Source organism: Aspergillus luchuensis, chromosome 2, assembly GCF_016861625.1.
Source record: "Aspergillus luchuensis IFO 4308 DNA, chromosome 2, nearly complete sequence".
Taxonomy (NCBI): Eukaryota; Fungi; Ascomycota; class Eurotiomycetes; order Eurotiales; family Aspergillaceae; genus Aspergillus; species Aspergillus luchuensis.
This window is the reverse complement of record NC_054850.1, coordinates 2315371-2331207: the sequence shown is the minus strand read 5'-3', so window position 1 is coordinate 2331207 and position 15837 is coordinate 2315371. Positions and strand designations below refer to the sequence as shown.

Here is a 15837-nt window from a genome sequence, read left to right as displayed (position 1 = left end):
CATCAAGATATCCAGGTCTACAGCAACAATTCAGATTGAAGATTAAAGGAAGTTTCGTATCACCCATGGAATTGTAACTTGTCATCTACATATGCATATATACAAGTAGATAGCGTCTACGTTGGCAACCACCTAGTCGATCGCCGTGAAGTAGCGCTTGAAGCGGTCGGACCGAGTCAAACGCAACTCCACAATGACCCAGTGGCAGCTCATGAGAAGACTGGGGAATCGCACAGTCCAAAAATTAAGATACCCTTCCGGTAAGCCGCCAATGTGTGCTTTGAGATGCTCTGGCATATCGTTGTAATGGTTGCGCTTGTTCCGGAGGGCTCGCAGCAAATCTAGCATCTTCGATCCCGTGTATTTACGCTGCTTGCCGAGATTGTCCTTGAAGTCCCGTGGCAGTAGTCGCAGGAAATCCATGTCCGGGCCCATCACTCGCGGAGCGACCGACTCGAGACACAGAAGAGCGTCCGAAGGAGGATCCCGCGGTTCGAATTCAAAGTGATCCGAGACATCGCAGAGGAAGCTGAGACGGTCAGATGGAGGCCAAAAGAACGGGTGCGTCAACACGGCGCTCGCATCGGGGCTAGAAAAGTTAGTACTAAGCATGGCATGTAATGAGAATCGACTTACCGTCGTCGAGGATCGAGCGACAACATGGACTGGATCAGATCTTCAGCCTCGTAGGCATAATCGCCTAGGCGCTGCAGCTCATCAAGGTTGTAGTTGCCCTTGACAATGTTGGCCTCACGCATAAACTTGCCGTTCTTGTCAAACGGGTGACAGCCCCGCGTCAGAACGTAATAGAAGACACAGCCCAAAGAGAAAATGTCGATGGCTCGAGTAGCCCGCCGATTGGTTTGAGGGTCCACCACAGCTGGTTCTGAAGATTCGGTGTGTTGGGACTCGCTTCCCTGCATAGCCGGGCTCATGTCGTCGTCTACCAGCAATTCAGGGGCTCGCCAGCCCGAGGTACCTGCGGCATGTGCCGTAGTCGCGCGGAAGGAGCTTTGGTTGTCCTCGAGCTTCTTACACAAGCCGAAATCCGAAATCAGCAACCGCAGGGAGCGTGAGCCAGTACGTCCGCGAGGCATGGCCACCAGGATATTCTGTGGCTTCAGATCGCGGTGCACGATTTTGAGGGAATGGAGATAGCGAACACCTGCCACAATTTGGCGCAGAACGTCGGGCAAATCCAAGCCGCCCTGGACTAATTGCGGGAAATCCGATGGACGTTCAACCACATCCTGCAAAGAGGCCGGGCACAGCTCCAGAGCGATGTAGAGGAAACCAGCAGCCTGCTCTCGGCAGTAGTACCGGATCACATTGCCATGGTCATCACTTTCTTGCAACAGGCCAACTTCATGGGATGCGATATCATAGAATTCTACCAGCATACGCTTGACAGCCACATCACGTCCATCGAACGAGCCTCGATACACCACGGTCCCGTGGCTTCCGTGTCCCAAGACCACGTCAGTGTACACCCTGAGACGGCCAATCTGGAGAACCCCATCCATTTCCATGATCTCATGCGACACCGTCCGGGTCAGCTGTACATCGGGTTCCAAGCGAGACTGAGGTTGGAGCTTATTCACCTCCTCAACAACACGATCGGCGGGATCTCTCGATTCACTGTCGCTATTCGGCTTCTTACCCCGCCTATGATTCTTGCCACCACGACGACCGCGGCGAGCCTTCTTCTTAGGCTTTTCGCCGTCTTGTAAATTGAGCTCGTCCACATCGTCATCGCCATCTGGGCCTTGGGACGGTTCCCGGATGCGTACGCGTGGAGTTGTGTCGGGCGCAAGAGAGTTTTGGGATTTCTTGGGCCTTGGCGTCGAATCACCACCCTGCGGCTGCTCATCTGAAACATTCATATCGACAGTCAGATTCGCCATGCGGTTGGGGCTGGCCTCGCGTTTCAAATGAGGGCCTTCCACGATTGGGGTCGGCGGGGTAGACATGGGCGGCTGTCCGTACGAGGCCATGATATTTTTCAGATCCAACTTCTGTTTGGCGAGTTCCTGAATGTGATGAGAATTGAACCAGATGAAGGTGCCGAAAAAGAGAAGCAAGAGCGTCACGAAAATATCAATTGCATTATCCCAGCCCTTCCGTATGATGGTGCTATGGCGCAGAGCAGGAGGCAGTGCCAGATCGGACGAGCTATAGATCAACTCCCGAGGCGTATCGTTGGACATATCGGCTGACGAGGGGCCAGAAATGCTGGGAATGTGACGGCGGACGACGCGTGGGCCGTTCAGAGAATGAACGCCTGCTAGTGCATCTTGTTGCTGCCTTGGGGTCAAGCTCGTCAGGGGTTGACCGTGGCGGAGGTAGTCTTTTTCGTAGCATTGGGCCATCTTGGCTCTTCCGGTGACAAGCGGGTAGGTCGCCTCCGACATGGCATACCAGCCTCCACCCTCAGTATAATCGATGAACACTCGTTCGTCACGATCGTCAAGCGTACCGTAGTCGGGGTCAGGGGGCTGCAGAGGCTGCGAGAGTAGAATAAGCGGAGTAGGGTCATTGGATGAGTCGGCGCTGACTGGACGAGCAACATCGAAGACGCGGACTACCGGACTCGAGAATCGCTGGGTGTATCGTGGCCGGTCCATCCGGGAATGATCGAAGCCGAGGACCACACCATCATGCATGCTGTAGATATGGCTTTGGTCCATTGTGCGGAGATACTGGCTCTGGAGGTCCATATCCCGGTTGTTGGCCGTCCACTCCGAGTACTTGAGAGTGCAGATCGGATCACCGGTTTCGGTGTTCTGGATGGCCACCGTGTATTCGACACGACCAAGTACTAGAGTACCTGAGGGAGATTCACATTCCTCCATATCCACATCCAGACCATCGACCTTACGACATTCCTGACCTGACGAGATTGGGCCTCTAGAGCTAAAGACTCGTATGATGTTTCCGGTGCGAGCATCAATGGTATAAAGGGTCGTTTCCTTCCGTGCCGTATAAGTAACAGCCGGGTCGGTCCCCGAGTAAGGCGTTTCGTCAACAAGTTCCTTCACAGTCAATCCCAATTTCTGGAGGCCGGCCTCCGGCCCCGAGCTGTAGATGTAGAGGCTTCCGCCCTGACTCGGCTCGACGATCCAGATAAAATCGTCCTCGGGTTGGGCACGGTCGAAGCTAGAGCGGTTGGCTCGGTGATAGAGGCTTTCGACCATAGGGCTGCTCGGGACCTCGAGGGCCCAACGAGCGGCACCGGTCTTGCGGTCGCGTGCGTGAATGGAACCGTCGACGGTCGCCAGCAGGACAAAGTCCTCAACCTCCCAGTCCTGCAGGGACCGCGCGTGAAGCTGCGGAGCCAGGCCAGCGGAAGAGCTGCTGGCCTGGGCAGGAGGGGCTCGAACGGCGCGGCCAGAGCCGGCCAGAGCCAGGGTTGCTAGGGCGCTCGCATCGTTGGATTTCACGTCGAAAGAGGGGGGAGCATCAACGCCGGAGGTGAAACCGGTCGGTCGGAGGGGGACGGAAACGGTGGAGGAGAGCTCATGGTGAGGTTCATGCCACTGCTGCGGAGCAACAAGAACGGGGAGCAGGAGGAGTGCGACACTGGCAGGAAGGGTCGACCGGGCGCCAGGCAGCCGCCACCGCATGCTGAGGGACTCCAATACAGTGGGCCAGATGGAGAGAGAAACTGGAGAGTGAGGGATCCGATGGCACGGGGGGTGTCATCAGTTGGATGGATCCGCGTGGGAGAAGCTGAAGCAGCAGGAAGAAGAATGGGGAGCAAAAGGGCAATTAAGAGGCAGCATTGAACGGATGAATAGGATGGAATAGAATGGATGAATTGGATTGGATTGGGGGCATCGAGGGGAGGCTGTGCGCACGTGACGTGAGCTGACGCGTTTGCGACTTTTGCATCGGGACGGGGATGGATTCCCGACACGGCTAGTCAATATACAAGTAAGACAGGGGTATCCCTTTACTTCCTTGTTCACAGTGAACACTTGAACTGTATTTTATAAATACTAATATATCTCAAACAATCAAGTGTTCGCCCATATTGCAATCACATTCTACTACTCTACTTCCCATGCTGATCGCTGTCTTTTCTTCCCTGGTAGTGTAGCGATCTCTGTTCTTCCCGTCGCGGCAGATATCCACTCTACCCGCCCCATACTATTCTCCTGCGCGGGCCGAGATGGACCCAAATATAGCCAGTTCACACTTCACTCTGCAGCAGACAATCTGACTTGTTCTGACCTTGCAGTGCATATGCCAGCAGAGATCTTACTAAATAAGGAATGACAGCACTTAGTTGCGTAAGGCAGGGGAGAAGGCGTACATCACCAAGTTGAATGATTCATTATTTCAAGGGTACTATACTTACTCTGTACTATCAACGGTGTTAGTTATCAAGGGTGCGATTGTGACTAAAGGGTCTCACCACCGACAAACGATGGTGTTATCGCCACGGCCTGACTTGAACTCCAGCCACCACCCATATTAACCCACTAACTAGTTATTGTGTTATGCAAGGCTCAGTCACTGAGGTACTTAGGGTTGATCTTCACACAAAGAAGGGCAATATCTCGCGTAAGATGCACGGACGAGGTATGAGGGCAGTAACCCTGTCATGTAAGCATCCCTCGATAGCCCTTTGCTTGGCATGAGTATTAGTGTGCTGGGCTATAATGAGAGTTTCCCAGTGGAGGAGGGGGCTGAAATACTGAACCCGTGAGCAGAGCGGGATGGTAACATCGACCGTGTCCTGCTGACGGAAGACGGGCTTTCTCAATATTCCAGCCAGGTTGAACTTCACACTGCAGTAATACACTGTCTTACTAACATGTGTACAGGGAACAAGTTACTAATAACTACGTAACCCTGACAGCTGATCTTGCTGATCCCGTATTCTCCTTCCGAGTCCTTCGAGAATGCTGCTAATGGACCATACCCACCCAACTAGCCAAATACTAAAGTTTGCGGGGATAAAAGCCGAAATGCGGAGAGATGTACTGCACTGCACGGCGACCCATGGATGGAATTAACTTGACTGCTGCATCCAGCCGAGGAACCACATTCCTCTGGTGCAGTACGGATGCAGACAAAGTAGAGGGAAGTCCAATAGCGATTCCGGCATTCCACATGCGCTGCATTCCGCTTGCTACCTTGCTTTGCCTATGTATATTAACTATCTATCTTATATCTGACAGTAGTCTATCTCCATCACCTTTATCTACTCTTTACATCTTTCCCCCTCACCACATATCTAGAATTTACATTGAAACAACCAAAATGCCCTCCTTCCCCCCACCCCCGACCCCGTCCATCGACTGGACCAACATCGGCTTCAAAGTGCGCGACGGTATATCCCATCATCCCATCCCATCCCATCATCCCCCATCAACCCACTAATCAAACCTGACTGAATACCAGTAAACTACCACATCGAATCCACCTACGACTCCCAAACCCAAACCTGGTCACCTCCCCAACTAATCAAATCCCCCTACCTCTCCATCCACGGACTCTCCCCAGCCCTAAACTATGGCCAACAAGCCTACGAAGGCCTAAAAGCCTTTCGCCATGCCACCACCTCCTCCTCCAACCATGAAAATAAAATAACCATCTTCCGCCCAACCCTCAACGCAACCCGCCTCTCCCACTCCTCCACCCTCCTCTCCATCCCCCCAATCCCCACCCCCATCTTCCTCTCCGCCGTGAACCTCGCGGTAGCCACCAACGCCGAATACGTGCCCCCCTACACCAACCCAGCCGTCACAGGAGGGGGCCTCTCCGCGCTCTACATCCGACCATTAGTATTCGGCTCATCGCCGCAGATCTCCCTTACCCCGCCCGAGACCTTCACATTCGCAGTGTACGTCACACCGACAGGCCTATACCACGGGATCTCCGCGGTGGACGCGCTCATCCTGGAGGAATACGATCGCACGGCGCCAAAGGGCACAGGGAGTGCTAAAGCTGGGGGGAACTATGCGCCCGTCCAGAGACATAGTATGGCGGCGGCTAAGGAGGGGTATGGGATCACGTTGCATTTGGATAGTAAGACGCGGAGCGAGGTGGATGAGTTTTCGACGAGTGCGTTTATCGGGGTGAAATATGGTGGGGGTGGGGATGATGAAGGGAATGGTGTGACGCTGGTGCAGCCGGATAGTGACAATGTGATTGACTCTGTGACTGCGGCGTCGGTGTTGGAGATCGGGGAGAAGATGCTCGGGTATCAAGTGGAGAAGAGAAGTGTCAAGTATGAGGAGATACGGGAGTTTGATGAGGTGATTGCGGCGGGGACGGCGGCTGGGTTGGTTCCTGTGAGGAGTATTACGATGAAGAGTCGGGGGGAGAAGTGGGGGTTTGAGTATGGGTATGGTGGTGGTGGGAAGGGGGAAGGGGGGCCGGTGTGTAGGAGGTTGTTGGGGTTGTTGCAGGGGATTCAAACGGGGGAGGTGGAGGATGTGTTTGGGTGGAATTGGGAGGTTAAAGAGGTGGAGGGGATGATGGGGAGGGAGAATGAGGGTGTGGGGGAGGGGGAGGAGAATGGGGTGAATGTGCCTTAAGTTGATCTTGAGTCGGGTTGTTACTACTAGTGCTGCTATCTTGTTCATTGTTTCATTGGAACTAAACAATACATACATAACTGCACGCCAGATGCTGCTGCTAGGTGCACACGTCCAAATATCACTGAGATAAAGTATTCTCGCTATATCAGATAGAAAGCCGAAATGCCAACACAGTGCGCTTGACAATAATGTTGATGATGATGATACAACCACCCGGAAGAAACAAACGTTAAAGTAGAAGTCGAATAGAAAGATATGTTTAATCACTGTCGCTGTCGCTGCTGCTACTCTCGCTCTCGCTTTCACTATCGCTGTCATCGTCAGACGGCGGCGAGTACACACTTCGCTTCTGTGGCAGCGAGTTTGCCGCGCGTTTCGGCTGCGTTTTCGCTTCCAGCTCCTTCTTCTGGTTCTGGATCAATGATTTTAGTGTCGTGCGCGTCGTGCGCGTTGCGCTTGAAGGACGTGCCCATGTCTGCGACGGAGCTGGTTGCGAGGCTGGAAATTGGGTGGGTGTTGCGGTGTTGCCTTTCACGGGTGAAGAGGCTGTTTGACGGATCGCAGGCTTCTTCTCTTCTTCCTCCTCGGACTCGGACTCGGACTCCGATTCCGATTCGGACTCCTCGGACTCCTCTGAATCAGACGACAGCTCGATTGGTGCCTGCGGGGACGGCTTAGAAGTCTTCTCGGGCGATTTCACCGTACTTGCACGGGCTGGTGTTCCGTCTGGTTTGGAAGAGCCGGCTCTGTGAACCGTTCTGCTCATAGGCGGCAGGTCCAGGTTATCTGAAACAAGAGAGCTCTGAGGCTCGCTGGCAATCCTCGGGGAAGCGTCCACCTTGCTAGCTGACCTGGTCCGCATTTGCATAGGAGAAGTCTTCTGAGGCTGAGCACGGCTTTCCGAAGCTGGAGATGTGGTGCCATTCGCAGTCTTCGTGTCATGCGGCGCCGGCAATTTGGCGGCATCAGCGGGCTGAGAGCGTGGTGTCGTTGCCTGCTGTTTCTTCTGCGGTGTAGCAGAAGCTGGTTTGGATTTCTGTGCAGCCTCAAGCTTGTCGACCTCTTTCTGAAGCGAGTCGAACTTCCGCTGAGCTACCGTTTTCGTCTTCTGGTGCTTTTCGGCCTTCTTGAGAGCTGTCCATGCATCCGACAGTTCCTGTAGCTTGCGAATATACGCAGCACCGGCTTTCTGCTCGCGCGCGGCCTGGAGTTTAGCCTGCAACCCCTCCTCGTATTGCTTATCCTGCTCGATTTTCCGGTTTGCTTCTTCCAAGAGCTGGTCCAGCCGCTCTTTGGGCACCGAAGCAGGAAAGACCATAGAGCTTGGATCGGACGTCCTCCGGCTGGCGTCTGAACCCTTGGCGTGAGCTTTCGGGGTACTCTGAGGGTTCGACTTTGGCACTGGTTGAGACCCAGCAAATACAACCTCGTCGGATTCGGCGAACGATACTGATCGGCGCTCGGATGGTCGTTCAGCTGGGGAACTCTTGCGCAAGGCCGAGTGTAGGTTTTTGACTTTGTCAAGGGGAGCCTGGGCCTTCGACGGCGTCGAGTATGGAGCAAGCGATACTGAGCCACGGCGAATAGTAGGGGCGCTGCTGGGGATCTCCGGGGTACCATTAGAGGCCAAAAAGTTGGGTTGGGGGATGGCCGAGTCCTGGGTTAAACAGCGTGTAAGTCGGTTGTTAGGAGGGCTTTTTGTGATTCCCAAGCCTAGACCATGATTTGGGGGCGCGGATGGGGCACACATTAAAAAGCTTCGGCGGGGGCTAAATCCAATTGATGGGGTTCGCGCGCGCTTGCTCGGAGTATACGGACTCACCTCAACTGTCACCGTGCCGTGCTTGTTGCCCTTGGGGGTATCATGTGTGCTTCCTGGCTCAGAAAGGCGGGGCTCCTTGCTCGGTTCGAAGTCGTCCTGGCTCAACTTCCTCTTGCGCGAGCTGGACTGCGGCTGTTCCTGCGTAGTTTCCACCGTATCGTGCATGTCGACATCGCCGTTCTGGAGCTTGTTCTTCTGAGCAGATGGGGGAGCCAAGTTCTCGTCATTTTCGTCTCCTGTCTCATCTTCACTCTCACTCTCGCTCTCGCTCTCGCTCTCACTGTCAACATTAACGACCGGGGCTGGCGGCTGGGTTTCAGGTATCTGTCGACGTTGGAGTGGTTTCCGAGTACTCAACGGCGACAGAGATCCATCAATACTTTCCATTTCATGCGAGCCATTAGCTTGCCCTTCCGTTGCCTCCTTCGCCTGCTGTTTCGCAGAACCTTGCGAGGAACTGTGTCTAGATGCAGGGCGCTCTTCAGGCGTCGGGGTGTGCGACGGGGAATCCCCTAACTCCTGGCTCTGCATACGCTTATGCAAAGGTGTAGCTGCAATACTGCTGCCAATCTGGTTCTGAGAATCCTCTTCATGCAGTACCGACTTCTTCTCCCAAGGCGCAGGCGAGCCTGGAACCTCATCCTTTTCGACAGACGAAACGGGGATTTCTGACCGACGGTTCTCATAGGGACTCCACGCAGACGACCGTGCACTAGCAGAGCCAGCATTCGAATACTCATTACCCTCCTCTTCATGGATGGTCGGAATTTGATCCATCGCCTTCTTAACAGCCTCCTTCTTTACCTGGATCTGGCGCTCATAGTTCTGCGCAGCGGCATCCCAGTCCTGGGTGACGGAGGGGAACCGCACAGGGGCATATTGACCAGGCTTCTGTATCACACGAACGGTACCCCGCTGGTCGGACATATCTTGACGTGCTCTACCGTTATCGACAAACACTTCCGCGACAGTCATATCGGCATCGAGGTCATCGGATTCATGATCGTCGTCGAGGAGTTTCTTAATGTCCAGAGGTCTAACATGACGCGATTTAGCCAATCCGTCTGTAGTACACGTAACTCATCCCAAGCACGACAGAGTAGACAAGCCAGAGAGTCATGCACTTACTCCGCATTAGGTCTCAACTTCCTCCACTTATCCTGAATCAACCCAGCCAGTCCGCCCAGCGTAATCTCCTCGGGTTTCTCAAGCACAAGCAGAAATGCCACGGGTTTACCACCGCCCGAGCCATTAGCACTGCGGCTGGCGTCATCGCGATCGCGATCGCGATCACCGAGGATCGAGCGGAAGGAGAAGGATGGCGTAGGCGCAACCTGCTCGCGCGGGTAGACCTTGACTCGAAGACGTAGGAAGACCATATCGGCGGAGGAAGGATAGGATGCGCGCAATCGGTGTGTGTCAAGCGGTTGAAGTAGCAGCAGCAGGGGAAGCTGCAATGAGCATTATCCGTGCAGCAAGTAGAGCGTGGTGTAGTGATCAGTTATATGATAAATCGTATTTGGATGGCGGGATGGATGGGGAAGGGAGATGAAGCTGTAGAGGGAGGTCTGGAGGTGAGAAGGTGGAATTGAATGGCGGGACGGTAAGTGTCAGCGAGTAACACCGACCTTGGACCATGGGCCAGGGGATTGACAGGTGTTTTGTGGTCCCCTTCCTGCTGCTGCCAGAAGAAGTGAATCTATCGCTCTATCTGATGAATATTGTCGCCTCGACACCGCCTTATTGGCTCGCCCGCCGTGGAGCCTGCAGCGCGTCTGACCGCTTTCCACATTAGGGCGGCGTGGCTGGTCTTAACCGGATTGGGAAATGCTATAGTTACAGGCTATAGAGAGCGGATTGACGAGTCAATTTGGGGTCGCGTCGATTTACATTGGCGTGAAAAATTGCTATCGCTCGGTGAGACGGACTTCGTCTCATATAAAAAGTAAAGCCAAAGCTAGAAGTAAGTCTGTTATTCAATAGCTATCCCAAAGTCGAGTCCTCCGGCCGTGAGGCTCGACTCGCTCCAAACACCACAACTCCAATATCCCTCCAAGCCAAAAACTCCAAGACACTTCACGAATTTTAATACATGGCCGCGATGCGCAATAAGCGAAACCCAGAGGGACACCCAAACCAGCAAATCACAGAGAAAAGAACAACAGCGACAGAGCCGTCTCTGCCTCAATGAAGCAGTCTATGTACATAGTGAAAAGTGAAGACTCGAATGTCGCTCAACCTCCATAGACCAGCCAGGTAATAGCACCAGCCCAGCCGCCGACAAAGAGGACGGTCAGGATAGAGGCCCCTGCACGATCTCCAGTTGTGATATCGGGCAGCTTATTAGGTGCATCCTTTGGACCGGTTCCTGCATTAGGGTTGCTTTGACTGGTACCGCCAGTGTCCGATGTCAATGGTCCCTGGGATTGGCCACCTTGGCTTTGCCGATGCGTGATCATATTTGACGAGAAAACACTCAAAGCACTCATATCAGTCTCAAGCGATGTCTCGCCATCCCACTGTGCTTGGTACCACCGGCGCCCGCACTGGGTACCGGAGTCGCCTCCCGAGCATTGCTTCGCCGCTGCCAGGGCAGATTGCTGGATCTTCGGAATAATCTGATCGCTAGTATAGGGCGCAATGGTTGTAGTAAAGGTAAGCCAGGAGGACAAGAAACCCTTGAAGCAGTCCTGATTCCGATCGCACATCATGTTAGGCTCGCAGGAAACCTCGGACATAACATTACTGCCGTATTCCTTCGGGAAGAACCTTGAGAAGGTACTTGCCAGCAGACCGTCGAGACCTTTCTTCCATTTGTCGGCGCCGTTTGTCTAGAATCAATTAGCATTGATCGAAGAAAAGATCGAAGCAGAGATCAAAGGCAATGGCACTGACCAGATTGTACATGTATGCGGCGCCGCTGAGGTAGGTTCCATAGTTGTACGTCCATTGTATATCACCGTGATCCTTACAGTTTGCCTCTGTAGTGGTCGTGTCGGCAATGTACCAGTCTTCCGTCTGCAGCAGAGGTGTTGTTGCACTCCAGTCCCAGATCTTTTCCGCCCAGTCGGTGTATGTATCATTATTGGTGTAACGTCCCAGACGAGCGGCTAACTGAAACAGACCCCCGTTGGAGATGGCGTTCTTGGTGGTATAACCAGCCTGGTAGGGCCAAATCTGCCAACGCAGTCCACCCTGGCAGCTGGAAGTATCCCATCGGGGGACTTGAGTGTTGAAGACACCTTGGGCGAGCGACAGCCACGACGGCTGACCATCTTGTTCGGGGTAGTTCAGTTCTGCAGCCGTCATGGCAGCTAGGCCCCAAAAGACTTGGTCGTCGTTACCCAGATAATTACTATCGTTGGCTGGGAAGTAGTCATTGTTGCCCTTCTGCCAGAGCATACCCTGCGTGGTGACTTCATTGTAGGAGGAGTCGCCAGTCCAATACCAATACTGAATCAATGTCATGAACATAGCACCGCCTTCCCACCAGGTATCGGGCAGCTTTCCTGGTGTCTGACCCGATTCGTTTCCATGATAATAGCTCATCATGTTGAAGGCCGTTGTTCTGGCGGCATCTTTGATGGATTCTATCGTTGCGCAATGATCAGAATCTGCCCCAGGGTGCATCCTGCACAACACAGACTACTTACGTTCATCGTTAATGTCCAGCTGCAGAGCAGTCACTGTTCTCTGAAAGAAGACAAATATGGTCAGAAAGACCGCCCATATCCAGCCGGGCACAACCATCGTCAATAGACACAAATGCGAAACTTCAAGTGAAGGACGAAGAAGACAGCAGCATCAAGACGCGGATGAAGTGATGGAAAAATCTCCGTTGACGAAGACGGAACGTGGTGAGCGGAATGCGGAAGGGAGGGGGAGGGAGTGGAATGAGGGGATCAATCACGTCCAGCCTTGCGACTGGGGATCCAAACGAGCGAAAAGCTTCTAAGCAAGTGCTGACAGAGCTTGAGAGATCTTGACTAGACCAGTCAAAGCAGTTAACATGACAGACGATGGGGGAAGAAGAACGAGTGGTACAGGACCAGCTTGTAGTGGTGAGACTGCAGTGACGGCATCAGGTGGTACCGGAGTGGGAGGGTGGTAATAAAAATCACGAAAGGTAGTAGCAGTGGATCGTAACCCCTTCCGCTATGAGCCATGGGGTCGTATTCCATCCATCCCATGTTCAGGGACCCGAAGAACTACTAACTACTAGCTTAGTCCGGCGCACTGTCTGTTGGACCCTGGGAACTGGAGTCACTAAACTTTGGGGCTTTAGCTTCAGGGTCCAGCAGTTGCTTGTGGTGCCTTGGGGGGCCACCGAACGCGCAATGGCTGGCCGCGGGGCATCCTGACTGGCCCGTTCTTGCGGGGGCGTGCCCCATCGATCGCCCCGCGGAATACTTCACTGGACGCTAACAGAATAATAGAATAATCATTATCATTGCAGGAGACAGAAGCAGCACTATATCATTATAGACAGGACAATATCAAAATGATAGGAATATATAGGTTAATATTATAATTAATATATAATCTAATAAGACATGCGACCGACCACCACACCCCCCTTGTCTCAAATGCACATATTCGGAGAAATAAGTACTAACTCACAGTCAGGCTGTCCCTCCCCCACAACATTAAAACGCTCACTAAATATAGGAAATCGCCCGTGTCAGTCTTGGCTGCTGGAAATGATCGGCCAGGAAATTTTCGGTGCGCACAACCATTTTCGATTTTGGATCATCCACCGCTTATCATCCTTGGCGCAGATGCTGCTCTGACACAGCCATCATCGTTAAACTAGATAATTGATTAGTTAGTAATTGACACAATGGCCGGCTGCGGCTGCAATTTTGCATGCCCTCGTACATTTGGGCCTATTTACCTACAGGATATCTATTTCGTCTAGATTAGTAGAGTACTAGTAGTTGTAGTAATTTCAACTGGTGCTGTCGTACTTCCATTTTGTTTCTGCCTACTGCTACTCGAGGGCTGCCTTGTCCCTGTATCTAGAGGAAGAGCTGGGATAAACTTGAGTTCGTCATACTTGAGGGCATATGTTGTACCACATCAAATGATGGCAGGTCGGCGGCAGGAACACTCCTTCGACCCACATCGCACCAGCTCTAAACTCCCGTGTCTGTGATGATCAGAGTGCTGCAATTACTACACAGCGTAGGTTCATGGACAGTCTTACGCAGCCCCCAATCGATGGTAAGCAGATCATACCTGATCATGACGTGAAGGCAGCGAGAGGCAGTACGAGTGCAATCGCCTACGTAAAAGAAAAAAAAGAAACATAAGCATGTTCCCAAATCATTAGTCAGATGCTTCTTTTTTTTTTTTATCGAAAGGTCTATAGCATGGTAATTACGCTCCCTATAGAGCACAAAGTGGATGACATCCACCTAAATCCTCTCTGGCGGGTTCAAATCAAGTTCACATTATTTTCCACGCTCACATAAGATTGGATATTGGATATTTACTTGACATTTCCCTCGTCCCTTACATACGCTCACGTCTACGGGGCGCAGCCCGGATGATGTTGTCGACACGCAGGAGAAGCTGCGACATGTTAGTTTCAATATAATCGACTTTGCTAGATAGATTTGGGGAATGCATCTTACCTCTGCAGCCTCCGACGCGGAGGACACCACCGCCTTCTTCAGCTTGTAGCTCTCCACAACACCCAACTCGCGCATGTCAGCAATGCCACCGCCCGGGGTGAGCAGATCCAGTCCGGAGCTGGTCATGCCGTTGTTGATCGCCTGTCGTAGTCGCGTCACCAGGTCGCTGGAGTCCAGACCAGCGTTGTCCGCCAGGATGGTAGGGAGCTGCTTGAGAGCGTACGCAAACGCGTCCACGGCCAGCTGCTTCTTGCCGGTCGTGTTCTGAGCGGCCTGCTCAACGGCCTTGGACATCACCATCTCGGCACAGCCACCACCCAGGGTCACCCGGGGGTCCTTGACAGTCTGGGAGAGCACGGCCAGAGCGTCGTGGAGAGAGCGCTCGGCTTCGTCGAGCAGCTGCTCCGTGGCACCACGGAGCACAATGGTGCATGCCTGACCGGCAGCCACGCCCGAGAACTTAATGAGCGTATCCTCGCCAATGATGACCTCCTCGATAACGTCGCACTGACCCAGCTTGACCTGATCGGGGTGGTCGAATGTCGAGGCGATCTCACCGCCAGTGACCAGGGCCAAGCGCTCAACACCATCGAAGTCGGCGTGCTCGATGGACATGATGCCAGCCTCGGTGAACAGCTGTTCGGGCCAGTTGTAGATGAGTTGACGGTTGACGAAGCAGTTGATTCCGTGAGCCTTGATCCGCTCAACCTTGGCCTTCATCTTCTCGCGCTCCGCCTTCTCGAGATCCGCCAGCTTGCCTGTCGACTCGACCTTCACCCGTGCACCAAAGATCTTCACCTTGTCTGTGTCCATGGCCGTGTTGGCGACCAGAATCTTGGCATTCTCCAAGCGCTTGGGCTGGTTCACACCGATCTTCTTGTCGAGGATGAAACCCTCGTCGAGGTAGGAGTCGCTAAGCTTGCCACCGGCCTTCTTGATGATCTGGATGTGGCTCAAGTCGGTCGAGCCACGGAGACGGAGGACAGCGTCACAAGCGAGGGCAGCGAACTGATCACGGTCCTGGGCCAGGACCTTCGAACTGAGGGTGGTACGAGCGATGGCATGGAGGTCTTTGCGGAACGACTCCATATCGGCACTACGGTCAACAGCCGCCTTCTCCAAAGCCTCCAGAGCCGCCTTGCTAGCTATCCGGTATCCCTCGATGATGGTCTGGGGGTGGATCTTGCGGTTCACGAGCTTCTCAGCCTCCCGCAGCAACTCCGCAGCCAACACGGTCACGGAGGTGGTGCCGTCACCGACTTCGTCATCCTGCACCTTCGAGATGTTGACCAGAACCTTGGCCGCAGCGTTGTCGAGAGCAATGGACTTGAGAATCGTAGCACCGTCATTCGTAACGAGGATATCTCCGGTCGACCTAGATCAGCCATAACATCAGTGTGCTGCTCGTGGGGTGCAACCCCGCTTAGCTTCACGGGTTATCCCACATACGCTGACTGGAGGATCTTGTCCATTCCCTTGGGACCAAGGGTGCTCTTCACCAGGTCGCCGACGGCGATGGCACCGACGAAGGCGGACAAACGAGCATTCTCACCCTTCTCTTCGATGACATCGTCCGCAAAGATCTGCGTGGGATTGGCGAAGGACGCCTTGAGGGGCGGTCAGTATTTACATAAAAGCGACGTAAAAAGGGCAAGGGCATCATGAACAACATACCATAGTGACTGAATGTGGATAAAAGGATGGGCTACCGTCGGGGAAAAAGACTGGCAGCTCAGGGGGGGATGCTTCTCCTGGACGGTGAGGACTCAGAGACGGCGAGGCCAACCAATGCGGGACAACCAGAAAAGTTCGCGATGTGGCCCGAGCT

General features: G+C 53.6%; 4 protein-coding genes across 4 annotated transcripts; 1 reads left to right on the top strand and 3 right to left on the bottom strand.

Moving 5' to 3' along the window:
- Positions 1 to 132: 132 nt before the first annotated feature.
- On the bottom strand, positions 133 to 3623 carry ireA (bifunctional endoribonuclease/protein kinase IRE1; the record flags this gene model as incomplete). The annotated part of the gene is made up of 2 exons (XM_041685495.1): positions 133 to 589; positions 637 to 3623. The coding sequence occupies 2 exons, from the start codon at positions 3621 to 3623 to the stop codon at positions 133 to 135; spliced, it is 3444 nt and encodes a 1147-aa protein (XP_041539574.1).
- Positions 3624 to 4983: 1360 nt separating this feature from the next.
- AKAW2_20747A (branched-chain amino acid aminotransferase) lies at positions 4984 to 6548 on the top strand (the record flags this gene model as incomplete). Its single annotated transcript, XM_041685494.1, has 2 exons — positions 4984 to 5338; positions 5410 to 6548. The coding sequence occupies 2 exons, from the start codon at positions 4984 to 4986 to the stop codon at positions 6546 to 6548; spliced, it is 1494 nt and encodes a 497-aa protein (XP_041539573.1).
- A 4059-nt stretch (positions 6549 to 10607) lies between these two features.
- AKAW2_20746S (glycoside hydrolase family 76 protein) lies at positions 10608 to 12123 on the bottom strand (the record flags this gene model as incomplete). Its single annotated transcript, XM_041685493.1, has 3 exons — positions 10608 to 11204; positions 11269 to 11963; positions 12027 to 12123. 3 exons carry the CDS (start codon positions 12121 to 12123, stop codon positions 10608 to 10610), a joined length of 1389 nt encoding a protein of 462 aa, XP_041539572.1.
- A 1764-nt stretch (positions 12124 to 13887) lies between these two features.
- On the bottom strand, positions 13888 to 15686 carry CCT2 (chaperonin-containing T-complex subunit CCT2; the record flags this gene model as incomplete). The annotated part of the gene is made up of 4 exons (XM_041685492.1): positions 13888 to 13947; positions 14010 to 15384; positions 15459 to 15616; positions 15684 to 15686. The coding sequence occupies 4 exons, from the start codon at positions 15684 to 15686 to the stop codon at positions 13888 to 13890; spliced, it is 1596 nt and encodes a 531-aa protein (XP_041539571.1).
- Between the last annotated feature and the right edge of the window lie 151 nt (positions 15687 to 15837).